At 42.1% G+C, this 13,263-nt stretch overlaps 1 protein-coding gene across 1 annotated transcript in view; it reads right to left on the bottom strand.

The window, feature by feature from the left end:
- Positions 1-2,265: 2,265 nt before the first annotated feature.
- Positions 2,266-13,263, bottom strand: part of LOC124149377 (transmembrane protein 178A-like) — a 34,865-nt gene continuing 23,867 nt past the window's right edge. The window contains exons 2-4 of the mRNA XM_046520914.2: positions 10,503-10,601; positions 8,656-8,811; positions 2,266-5,343 (exon numbers count right to left, since the gene is read on the bottom strand). Coding sequence (XP_046376870.1) covers positions 5,108-5,343; positions 8,656-8,811; positions 10,503-10,601 — 491 coding nt within the window. The 3' untranslated portion in view covers positions 2,266-5,107. The remainder of the gene's footprint in view (positions 5,344-8,655; positions 8,812-10,502; positions 10,602-13,263) is intronic.

The raw sequence follows: 13,263 nt of genomic DNA, 5'->3' as shown, positions 1-13,263 counted from the left end.
TTTTGATATCTAATATATATTTTTCATCCAGAAGTTTAAATCAAATTGGATCTTAGATTCGTATGGTAGTAAAGTGCTTAAAGGCAGTGCTTTAAGTCCCACGGCTTAGCCTTTTCTTGTTAGTGTTGGAATTTTTATGGTTGACAAAAAACTAAGTTCCTTTGAAAACGCAAAGAAAACTCAATTATTTCCGACCAAAGAAATCACGTAGAAAGAAAATTTCGAAACTTGGTCCAATGTTAAGTTCGAATTCGTTAACGGCGCTTCATGTGTCTTGTTACGATCCGGTTTAGAACTTGTTTTCCGCTACCATGCTTGTCATAAGTATGATTGAGTATGGTTTTACGCCGCTTGTAGCAATATTCCAGCAATATCACGGCGGGACACTCCAGAAATGGGCTTCACACATTGTACCGATGTGGGGAATCGAACCCGGGCCTTCGGCGTGACGAGCGAATGCTTTAACCACTAGGCTACTCCACCGTCCCGCTTGTCATTAGTGGCGACTTACGGGATCGGGTGGTCAGGTTCACTCGCTTCGTTGACGCGTGTCATCGAATCCCCCCATTGCGTATATCGATGCTCATGATGCCAATCACTTTATTGTCTGGCCCAAACCGATTATTTACAGACCGCCGCCATATAGCGAATAAGTTTGTTTGTTTCCAAATCAAAGGTGTATCTAAGAATGTATGGGTTCATCGTTTTACATTGATCAGTCTGACAAACAAAGGACAAGAATACTGACGTAAAACCTTATTCGGGACGAATAATTCAGACTTTCAATCAGCACATATTGGGACGATTAGGACCAAAGCGGAATGACGGAGAATTTCGCAGCATCATGACAGGCCCTGAATAGGAAAACATCAATGGCTACTGTCTGATTTTGCGTCATCGTGCAACCAGTGCTCATCTATCGACCATTGGAAAGTCGACACTAGACATTGCATACGAACTCTCCTCTTACCCAACTGTTTACATGTTGGGAAATTTATGATCCGTTTAGCTGGAGGTAAGATTGAGAAAACGTACAAATCTGATGACGCACAGATGTTTAACACTTTGGTGAAACCTATGAGCAAGTTGCTGACAAACCTGAACCCGCAATCAGGGAAAATCTGGGATTCGAACCCACCAACAAAACATTGCACAATTAATTGCGGCGACGAAGACATGAGAGTTAACCCTGCCCCCATCACGGGCTTAATTTGTTTCTGGTTTGGTTCCAACTCTCTGTACATCTGTACTCATCATGGCAACCTGCGACAAAACCATTGTGTCATAAAAAATCTGTGCTGAAAGCAGAGGTGAGGTGAGGTGAAATTGGGTTTAACGTCGCGTTCAAGATTATTGCACTTATATAGCGACGTGCATGCACGTGTGTGTGTTAGTGTGGCTGCTTGTACTAGTCCGGACTGATGTCGATTTATAGTGCTAGCTCACTGAGATACCATGCCGCAGTTTAACATGAATACCCCACTCAGACACAGTATACTGACTCCGAGCCGACCAGTCCTTGTTTTGGCCCCTTAATGCCGGGCGCCAGACAGGGTAACAACAAGTACCATCTTTTAACGTCTTTTGGTATGACGCGGCGGGGGATCGAACCCCGGACCTTCCGCTCTCCGGGCGGACGCTCTACCATTAGACCACGGAGGCGGTCCGTTGCACGATTCCGACTATTTCATGTGTTTATGATTCACTTTCAAATAGTGATGATACCAGGTGTTCGCGAAAGGTGTTCTATCGGTGTTACACACACCTCAACAAAGCACTGTGAGGGAGTATGGTTTTACGCCGCTTTTAGCCATATTCCAGAAATATCACGGCGGGGAACTCCAGAAATGAGCTTCACATATAGTATTGCCGCATGTTTAATTGTTTAAAATATGTGTGTGTTCTGCTTTTATTGCAGACCTCCCTCCAACATCCTGTATGTTTATTATTTGAAGGGGACACGGCAGTCCCAGTCGTTTTAGAAGCCGTACTTCGCTGTGTCCCTTGGGCTGGCCAGAAAAGTATGATCTGGGTTCGAGTCCCGGTTCTCCTTGATTATGTTATTCGTGTTCGTTGGTTTCACCAAAGCGGTAAACGTCTAAGACCTGTACCACTTCGGGCTGTCCTACCACATTAAGCTGACACGCCGTGATATAACTGGAATACTGTTAAAAGCGGCGTTGAACCCAACTCACTCACTCTTTATTTCAATGAAGAGATGACTTCCTTTCAATCTTTCATATTTTCCAATAACACCAACACATATTTAAAATTAAGACCTTTATTAAATATATACTGTTTATTTCAAATGACAAGTACTATTATGCAGTGATAACAAACTCAAAATATATAAACATTAAGAAATGACAATATTGTTAAAATGGCAATGAATGGCAACACATGATTATTGGTGAGAATCCAACTTGACTTCATAAAACACTTTGTACATATATCACACAAGAGTATATTAAAAGTAACATTAACATAATACACAACATCGACAACTGATAATTATTATTGGTAATTTACATAATTTGTTGCATCTCAAAATGAATGTCGTTGCAGCAGAAATGTTTTGCTCGAACTAAGTTCTGGTGTAAGGGAGATGTCAAACAGCCCAGATTGTTTTATACCGTTTTGTAAAATAGAATTTTGTGACATTAATAATCGTAATTATCAACAAGACATCACGAGCTCCTCACATGGACGCGGCTTGCATCATGACGTGACAAGACGTGTAACGACAATGGCATTACAAGGCGTGAAACGACAATGACATTACAAGGCGCGTAACGACATCGACATTACAGGGCGTGCAACGACAATGACATTGCAAGGCGTTTAATGACATCGACATTACAAGGCGCGTAACGACAATGACATTACAAGGCGCGTAACGACATCGACAATACAAGGCGTGTAACGACAATGACATTACAAGGCGCGTAACGACAATGACATTACACGGCGCGTAACGACATCGACATTACAAGGCGCGTAACGACAATGACATTACAAGGCGCGTAACGACAATGGCATTCAAGTCATGACACGATTTCGTAATACACATAAAAACGCCACAAGCTATGTATTCTGGACAGACCTCTTCAGACTTATGGGTTTGTTTGATAAACACATTTCAAACGTTAGTACAGGATAATGGCATCAAGAGTACGTCAAACACCAGAGACTTAAAATATATGATTCCCCATTCCCATACTGTCACAAGCCTGACTTCAGGGGGATGTCATATTGGCCTTGCGTTTATTCATCAATGCAAAACATCTTCCATAACGAGGTCGCCTGTTCACAACAACCGAATAGTTTCATTTACCTACTTTAGAAATAGTCATGGTCCAATGATCTGAACAATCGCGATTCTCAGACTAAACACAGAACCTGTAAATAGTAACATAGCAAAAGGCTTCCACAATACAGACCTGTTAGCAGCATGAGCTATTCCATGTAATATCGTTTGGGGCTTTTTCGTGGACATGAACTCGATTTGCTTTCTATCGACACATTAAATACAACTACATCGACACGATATGTGAAAGTATGAATATCCGATTTCTATGTACATATTAATATCGATTTGTCCTTTGACGTGACAATATTTTCCCTCGAAACACACATGCGTCTAGACAGTTAGGCGCGTGATCAGAAATATATCCATTTTTGTACTGTGACACTCTCTAGTGTGTTTGTATCTAGGCCATGTGTTTATGCCCCGTTTTTATGGTCCTGGGGATTGCGGATAGACAAAGGCAAACTAGAACTGTGTCGGGGTACTGAAGTTCACCTTTCGACAATTCATAAGGACGCTGACCGTCTGTGCTTATTCTATTGACATGACGTAGATTTGTATAAAACGCTATATTTAATAAATAACCTGTTGTTTTGCAAGAAGAATTTAACCAATTTCAAAGGATATGACTACGAAAGATAAATGTCTTTTACTAGGAAAGAAATGATATATATTTTAAGTAAACTGTAAGCGTAATTAAATCCCTTTGTACAAAGTATAACGATTATTTTGTGAATTAGAAATTGTTTCATGTTTGAATACAATGGTATGATGTAAGAAAAGCATTGCTTCTGTAGCTCTGACTCAAGGAAAGCTCAAATAAATTATTTACAAAAAAAATGAATATATGAATCTACATGTTTTGTCAACATTGAGTACACAATGAATAAGCTTCAAGCATTTACCTATGAACTGAAAACAAGGACAGACTATCTAGTTCTATCATTCATGACAACGATATCCTATAAATCAACCAGTGTCAAGGTTGGATACGAAATGTTTTATGGAGGAAGATAAATCTATCATTTTGAAATACATTCTAATGGAGAATTTACTGTGAAGTTTGCTGGACAAAGCGCTTACGCTTTTAACATCAGACAATGAGATATAGGTAAGAGGCCATCGTGATATGTTAAACATTTTCCCAAGAATGCCAGTTATGGTACGGTTGTACCCGTGGCAAGATAGCCAGATGGACAGACGGACAGCCAACGTACACTCACACAGCCGAACTGATGCCAAAGTGACTGAATGCTTTCTTTTTTTTATCTTTCGTAAAAAGTGGTATGGTTTGGTGTTTATGGATAAGCGTCCATTCGTTAAGTAATTAAAAAATTTCACGAACAAAAACAAACTAATCACTGAGACTAATTTGCCTAGCGAATGGCGTGAACTGTTCTTTTGGAATACGTAATTGGTCTTTGGCTTTATCTATAAATGAGCCAACAAATGCTGCTCAAATGGTCTCGCAAAAAAATACTAGTTTGCACATGCACACGTTTTTATTCCACTTGTGTTTCTAAACCTAGTATGGAAAAAACAGCTCATCGTATTGTGTCAAAGATAACATACAGTCAAGATACATGTGACCATCAAACCGAATAAATATTGCTCATCAATGGCCGTATATGACATACTCAAGGCAAGGAACATGTCTTGATGTGATAGTTACGTTATTAACAAATCGTCATCAACAGCATTATGGGGACAACACGCGGTCCTTCTCGATTACACAGGGCGGGTTTTTACAATATACAAATGTCTATAAACATTAAATATGCTCAATGCAACCTACTGGAACTAGTTTCCCATGTTGTAGTAGTAGTATTTGTTGCCTTCGTTGACGTCGTCGTACACTGTCCGTAACAAACACAGAAGGATGAAGCTGTCCACGAGATTGAGCCCGGATGATATCCACGTGACCATGAATGACCAACCATATTCAGAGGAGACGCCATCAGGGTACATACCGCGATCTTTCCTGTCAATGTCACGCAGAGCAATAAAACTGATACCGCTCACAATGCCGCACATTGCTGGAAAGAAAAACAGTAAAGAGTTGATCGTATTACTTATAAAAACATGAATAATTCATTTTACAGACGTGGAGAGTTGCGTCCCTTAGCCGTGTCAGTATCCGCTGATCGCGGCGCTTATATCCGAATGGCCCTGACTATAATCACTTGTCTGTCAATGCTATACCCCTGCACGTGAGTTTCTCACCACACATGCGCGACACTGGTATAAATTTATAACGGCGTATAACATATTGTTCAAATCGGCGTTAATCTAAAATAAATCACAGGATCATTATACATAGCACGTAGCGCAAAACAAAACACAGATTCACACTAGGTTGATAAGGATCCAAATTACAGTTTATGTGTTCTACGACTGGACTCGTCTTGGTGGACAGGGTTATCACTTCGTCGTCGACCATGTTTTGGACAATTATGCTTTAATCAACAAAGATTCTAGAAGGCTCTGCCAAGGAGGTTAAAGTACCGTACAATTATTGTCCCCTGTGTGACACGTAATCCTATCATAACCGATGAAACTATCATCAACCAGTGTTTGAAGCCAACTCATTGCGAGGTATTCATTAATATTGGCTAGTATTTTGCACAACCACCAGTGGCTAATGTGATGACGTAAATCCTGCTGGGGTATCATGCGGGAAGCTGAGGTACTGTAAGACCCCAGGATCCCCATCGGCGTGACCTAGCTTTGGTTACTGGTGGCCTATAGCCCTTCTTTTCAACTGTATAAATAATATTGTTATGCCCAAATATGTTTGACAAATTTGTTTTTAAATATAACTTTATCTTCATGTCTCACATGTGTATAATCTAGTAGCGTGTTTTGGACAAATCCACATATACAGGCAGACACTTCAACGCTGAATGTGAGTGAGTGAGTGAGTGAGTGAGTGAGTGAGTGCGTGAGTGATTGGGTGGGTGTTTGGGTGAGTGAGTGAGTGAGTGAGTGAGTGAGTGGGTGGGTGTTTGGGTGAGTGAGTGAGCGAGTGAGTGAGTGAGTGAGTGAGTGAGTGAGTGAGTGAGTGAGTGAGTGAATGAATGAGTGAGTGAGTGAGTGGGTGGGTGTTTGGGTGAGTGAGTGAGTGAGTGTGTGAGTGAGTGAGTGAGTGAGTTAGTGAGTGAGTGAGTGGGTGGGTGTTTGGGTGAGTGAGTGAGTGAGTGAGTGCGTGAGTGAGTGAGTTGGTGGCTGTTTGGGTGAGTGAGTGAGTGAGTGAGTGAATGAGTGGGTGGGTGGGTGTTTGGGTGAGTGAGTGAGTGAGTGAGTGAGTGAGTGAGTGTGAGTGAGTGAGTGAGTGTGAGTGAGTGAGTGAGTGTTCCACTAATTCCAGCACTAGTATTCCAGCAAAAAACACGGGAATCGAACCCGGGAATTCGGTGTGACAGCAAACGTTTCAACACTAGGCTACCCTACCGACCAATAGCATACTGGGTGATTACCTAATTATTCATGAACGTAACATAACAAGACACAAACAATTTCTCCAATGAGGCATAACTATTATTGAAGTGCAATTAAGGTACATTATATAAGAAAGGTAATATTATTTGGAAAAGTGAAATCATTCTACGTATGTGTCTAATCTTACCAAAATATGATTAAACACAATTTTTGAGAATATCAGGAAAATGCGAACCCGTTATATGACGAAAGATTTTACCAAATTACACTCCAAAAGAGAAAGTACTTGTGTTAGAATTTTCCTTGAAAAACAATAAATATTTTCATGGATCCATTTTAACATGGCCATCTCGCTTTGCACTGTGCCTTTAAACTGATATCCTCAGATAAATAAATATCTTCTTGTCATAAAATATCATTCACTGTTTGATAACCCGTTACAGTGATACCACAGCTCGTTACTCAGACTGAGGCATATATTGTCATTTTGCTATAACCTCTTAAGGTTAGGATTTAACAGTATATTTGCTTTGAGCATATACAAAAAGACATTGGCCACACTTCAAATGAAGTCTTGACATAGATGAATAACTGTTAGCCAAAAAAGTTACCCAATTTATCGCACTTATCTGAGGTTGTGCCCCCTGCTCGCGCACTAATGGCGCACTTAACAACGTGATGTGACGCCGTTCGGGATGAAAGCAATGTGTCATTTAAAAAGATGGATTTTCGTTTAATTGAATAACGATTGATTTTGTAGGAGTGCATTGGAATTGAAACATTCCAAACGGGTTGATGAATTAAAATGTTTAATACAAACTGACACAACAGACAAGGATGAAATACACGTTGACGGGACAACTGAGAACACAATCATTACGAGTGAGTGAGTGTGTTTTAACGCCGCTTTGAGCAATATCATGGCGGGGGATACCGGAAAATGGCTTCAAGCAACGTGTCCATGTTGGGAATCGAACCCGGGTTTTGACGTGAGGAGCGAAAATTGTTACGTGTGAGTGAGTGAATCTAGCCCAGCGCAGCTATTAAAACGGCACAGTTTTTATCGAAGAAAATAAATTGTCCCTGTAAATGGTTGAAAAGAAATATGGTTCAAACTGTTGAAAAAAAGTAATCGTCTGCCACAAAAAATACAAGGTTGTAAGATGTGTATTTAAAAATTATTATTTAGGCTCATCGTTTTCATTAAAACATATTTCGCTCGTCACGTCAAAGACCCGGGTTCGATTCCCCACATGGGTACAATGTGTGAAGCCCATTTCTGGTGTCCCCCGCCGTTATATTGCTGGAATATTGCTAAAAGCGGCGTGAAACAATACTCACTCACTCACTCATTAAACCATATATTTAAACAGTGAATGCGGTTTTCAGCACATATAGTTGAGAAAGAAGCATGAGGCAAGAGATATCAGATATCATGCGTATATCATCAAGCAGATAAGAAACGCAACATTGACCTTTTGCTGTTGTTCAGACAAGGCGTGACCCTGATGACCTGACCAAATTCGGGTGAGATGGTACTGGCCATTAACGTCATTGTCGCTGTGGACGTTACCACCCGAGAACAATGAGAATATTTGTCATGACGTTTCATGGCTAGTTTTCATTATCGAATCTGGTTAAGTGGACAAACGTCAAAAGTAAAAAAACGTAGTTCTCCAAAAGATGCATGTCAGCTGACTCGGCTGATCTTGCTTTTCCAATGTGTTACGGGCGTTTTAGAGTATAGCAGAAAATAATAAAGCTCGTGAATAGCAAATAGCGTGACACAGCTGTGTTGTACTTCCTGGCAAATAGCGTGACACAGCTGTGTTGTACTTCCTGGCAAATAGCGTGACACAGCTGTGTTGTACTTACTGGCAAATAGCGTGACACTGAGGTTTTGTACTTACTGGCAAACAGCAGGATGAGGGAGGAGGTGAGGTACAGCTTGCCTTTCCGAATAGTTTTACAATTGCCCGGCCAGTTGCCGCATATGAGTGTGAAGATGGCAGCGATCTGGACAGCTCCCATGGTGATGGCGAAACCCACGACAGATCGCGACAAGTCTAGGGAACAAGGTAGGGCATATATCACTGGTCATTTACAACCAACATTTACAATCACAAGACGGTACGGGAATATATGCAAGTTAGTGAGCGGCGTTTATCGTCGCCTTTAGCAATATCCCATCCACACCAAGGGGATAAATACGATTCAGGCATTGCACCAAGAAGGAAACGAACTCAGACCTTCCGCATGTCGTGTCGACGGTTTAGCCAGTCGACTACCAAGTGGCTTCAGAAACCTTTGTACTGGGCTGGTAAAACCTCTAATGGACAATGGATAATTATATTCATTTATGTTTGAAGCATGAATATTAATCAGCATACATTCAAAACAATTCCTCCCTACGAACGAATCAGTGCGGTCTGCTCGGATAAGGATTTTGCTGAAAGATGATACCATCAATCAAGGATGTTCACAGTGCACGACCATCTTAGTGCATTAACCGACCATGTATTCTAACACTATCATTTAACAACATCTTAACTGTCAGATCCAAAGAAAGAATTATTAAACGCCAGAGACAGCAATATCCAAATAAAATTCAAACGAAAAAAGTAAGGGATCATGAAATAGTGAATGAGTGAGTGAGTTGGGTTTAACGCCGCTTTTAACAGTATTCCAGTCATATCACGGCGTGTCAGCTTAATGTGGGAGGAAAGCCCCAAGTGATGCAGGTCTCAGACGTTAACTGCTTCGGTGAAACCCACGAGCATGGGTATGGTGCTGACAAACCTAGAAACCGTGATTCGAACCCACAATCATAGGTTTCTGGCTTGCCCAAGGGACGCAACTATGCACAGCGAATCGCGGCGCCTTAGACGACTGGGCCACCCGTGCCCCCGGATCATGAAATATGTTTTTATACTGTGCACACTTAAGAAACTCAGTCTTCACTACACAAATCTATCCCCAATATATTCATGATCCCTAAAGTATTTTATTCAGTATCGATCACGACTGCCTTTAAAATCTTGACCAAACAAACCACTGACTGATACAGTACGATATCAGTAATATAACCCCACAAACGATCCCATGTAGCTCTGATCATAGTGGGGACCTACATGTGTATTTGAAGCTGCCATTCCCAACGAGAAGAGCCTATCACAATGAGCAGTGCACTGAAGCTTCAACATTATTAAAGGTATATAATGGTGGTCTGTGATCGAGTCTGGGCCGAAAACACCAGGGGTTGATAACGCTCGGCGCCGGGGCACGATGACACCCAGGTCACTTATTGTGGACATCAGATACACACAGAAGCGGTTCCTCTCTGACACTCACAAAAGCGGCGCCTGTTTATAAGTATTGTGACCCATGAAGATCCGGGTCAGAATAGGTCTTCAGCAACCCATGCTTGCCGTAAAAGGCGTCTATGCTGGTCGTACGAGGCGACTGACGGGATCGGTTGGTCAGGCTCGCTGACTTGGTTGATGCATGTCACCATATCCCAATTGCGTGGATCGATGCTCATGATGTCAATCACTGGATTGTCTGGTCCAGAATCGAATATTTCCAGACCGCCGTCATATAGCTGGAATATTGCTGAGTGCGGCGTTAAACAACAAACCAAGAAAACAGGTATAGTGTGCTGGAGACCAATACTGCCCGGCATCACAAGGGATCGGTTCGTTCTAACTAACGTGTAAATTTATTCTATGATTGCAACATAATGTGCTGTAGTACGTACGCATGTAGATCTGGCCATCATTGTCCAGCTTGCTCTCATCCAGTTTGATGAGATCTTGGTAGATGGTGACACAGCTTCCAATCTTGTTCTTCACGATATCTGAAGAACACAGAAAAACAAAAACTCTTACAACCTAAAACAGTCAATTGTATGGTTGAACCGTTTGTTGGATATATGGCGACACGATTCGGTTAAGAACTGCTATACACACAGGAGGCACGATCAGGTGAATACTAATGTTTGCATTCTAAGCCAGGACTATTTTTTAGCTCAAGGAAGACTATATATATATATAATCATCTACTTCTTCGACGTAATCATCTTCCGACAACCTTATGAATGATTGCACAATACCAATATCAAATTAATATTTGTTTGTTTGTTGTTTAACGCCGCACTCAGCAATATTCAAGCTCTATGACGGCGGTCTGGAAATAATCGAGTCTGGACCAGACAATCCAGTGATTGAGCAATGATCTATGCATTTAGGATACAGTGACATGCATTAACCAAGTCAGCGAGCCTGATCACCCGATCCCGTTAGTCGCCTCTTTCGACAAGCACAGTCGCCTCTTACGGCAAGCATGGGTTGCTGAAGACCTATTCTACCCGGATCTTTACGGGTCTATTAAATTGACAACAAAGAGAAATATCAATATTTTAAGATACCCTATTTGAATATTATGAAGTTTACACTATTGCAGTTACATTTTGTTGGAAGCAAGGCTGTATTTATCCAATTTCTCGACATAATCTGTCCATATCCAGTAGTATCGGTCTGTCCTTAGGACATGAACTTACGTCGACACACACACATACACACAACACACATACCCACAAACGTGTCTCTTATGGCAATCAGAATATATTCCTCCGTTGTAAAACATCCCAAATTCAGTATTTCTACTTGCACATTTCACATCGATCACAGCCTTGAAATGTACTTGTTGCGTGCCAAACGCTTATTAGATAAGGACGCTGGTTTCCGGCGAGTTTTTGTCTTTCGTAGAAGAAGCAATGCCTTCAAAGGAACCAACCAGTCGGAAAATTCTGGACATAAAGATGTCATCGCTTTCTCTGAATTGAAATTTATGTGCCCTAGTACTCGGATATCGCCGCCTACGCGAACCTGTTACCATATATGTTCTACAGCTTGTTCCAAATTTCTTCTCTGTTGCTCAACACTCGGGAAGCTCGCACGGTATTCGCAACTTGTCTGAAGAAGGGTCGTATCAGGAAAGGTGAGGTGAGGTGAAATTGGGTTTTACGTCGCGTCCAAGATTATTACACTTATACAGCGACGTGCATGCACGTGTGTGTGTGTGTGTGTGGCTGCTTGTACTAGTCCGGACTGATGCCGATTTATAGTGCTAGCTCACTGAGATACCATGCCGCAGTGTAACATGAATACCCCACTCAGACACAGTATACTGACTCCGAGCCGACTAGTCCTTGTTGGTCCTGGTGCCGAGCGCCAGACAGGGTAACAACAAGTACCATCTTTTAACGTTTTTTGGTATGAGGCGGCCGGGGATCGAACCCCGGACCTTCCGCTCTCCGGGCGGACGCTCTACCATTAGACCACGGAGGCGGTCCCATCAGGAAAGAGTAATCTAACCGAGTTAACGCGGACGGTAGAGTGGACGGCTCAAAACATTTTCGGATGAACGAGGTGAGGTGAGATGGGGTTTAATGTTGCGTCCAAGATTATTGCACTTACATAGCGACGTGCATGCACGTGTGTGTATGGCTGCTTGTACTTGTCCGGATTTGCGGACTATATTGTGCTAGCCCACTGCAGTTTAACATAAATATCCCACTCAGACACAGTATACTGACTCCGAGGCGACCAGTCCTTGTTTCAGCCAATTAATGCCGAGTACCAGGCAGGGTCACAACAAGTACAATCTTTTGACGTCTTTTGGTATGACGCGGCCAGGGATCGAACCCCGGACATTGCGCTCTCCGGACGGACCTTCTACATTTAGGCCACGGTCCTTCTACCACAAGACCACGGAGTCGGTCTCGGTCTTCATAAATTTGAAGTAATATATTTATAAGATAAAACTACCGAAAGGAAGGTCATCTGATATAAATTGAATTAAAATTTTGTAACCGAAAGCGCCACGCATACTTCGAATATTGCTGTAACCGCCAAATCTGCATTTCTAACTTATAAGTGTACATATATAATTTAAAACTGCCTACAGACAATGACTGAGAGGTGAGGTGAGGTGAAATTGGGTTTAACGTCGCGTCCAAGATTATTGCACTTATATAGCGACGTGCATGCACGTGTGTGTGTGTGTGTGTGGCTGCTTGTACTAGTCCGGACTGATGCCGATTTATAGTGCTAGCACACTGAGATACCATGCCGCAGTTTAACATGAATTCCCCACTCAGACACAGTATACTGACTCCGACCGACCAGTCCTTGTTTAAGCCCCTTAACGCCGAGCGCCAGACAGGGTAACAACAAGTACCATCTTTCAACGTCTTTTGGTATGATGCGGCCGGGGATCGAACCCCGGACCTTCCGCTCTCCGGGTGGACGCTCTACCACAAGACCACGAAGGCGGTCCAATGACTTAGAGACAAGTACATTTCAGTCCTGACCAACCGCTCGACTGAATCGACAAGTATTGGTTTCTGGGGACCTAACCTAAACCAGATCCATGGAAGACATGCGACTGAGTATTAAATCGTGTTTAAATGGACTCAATCAATATAATCATCAATATGTGAGATATTTTGTTTATGT

The sequence above is a fragment of the Haliotis rufescens genome, unplaced genomic scaffold, assembly GCF_023055435.1.
Source record: "Haliotis rufescens isolate VD_foot unplaced genomic scaffold, xgHalRufe1.0.p SCAF_11, whole genome shotgun sequence".
NCBI lineage: Eukaryota > Metazoa > Mollusca > Gastropoda > Lepetellida > Haliotidae > Haliotis > Haliotis rufescens.
The sequence above is the reverse complement of the archived record's forward strand: the minus strand, read 5'-3'. Positions and strand labels throughout refer to the sequence as shown.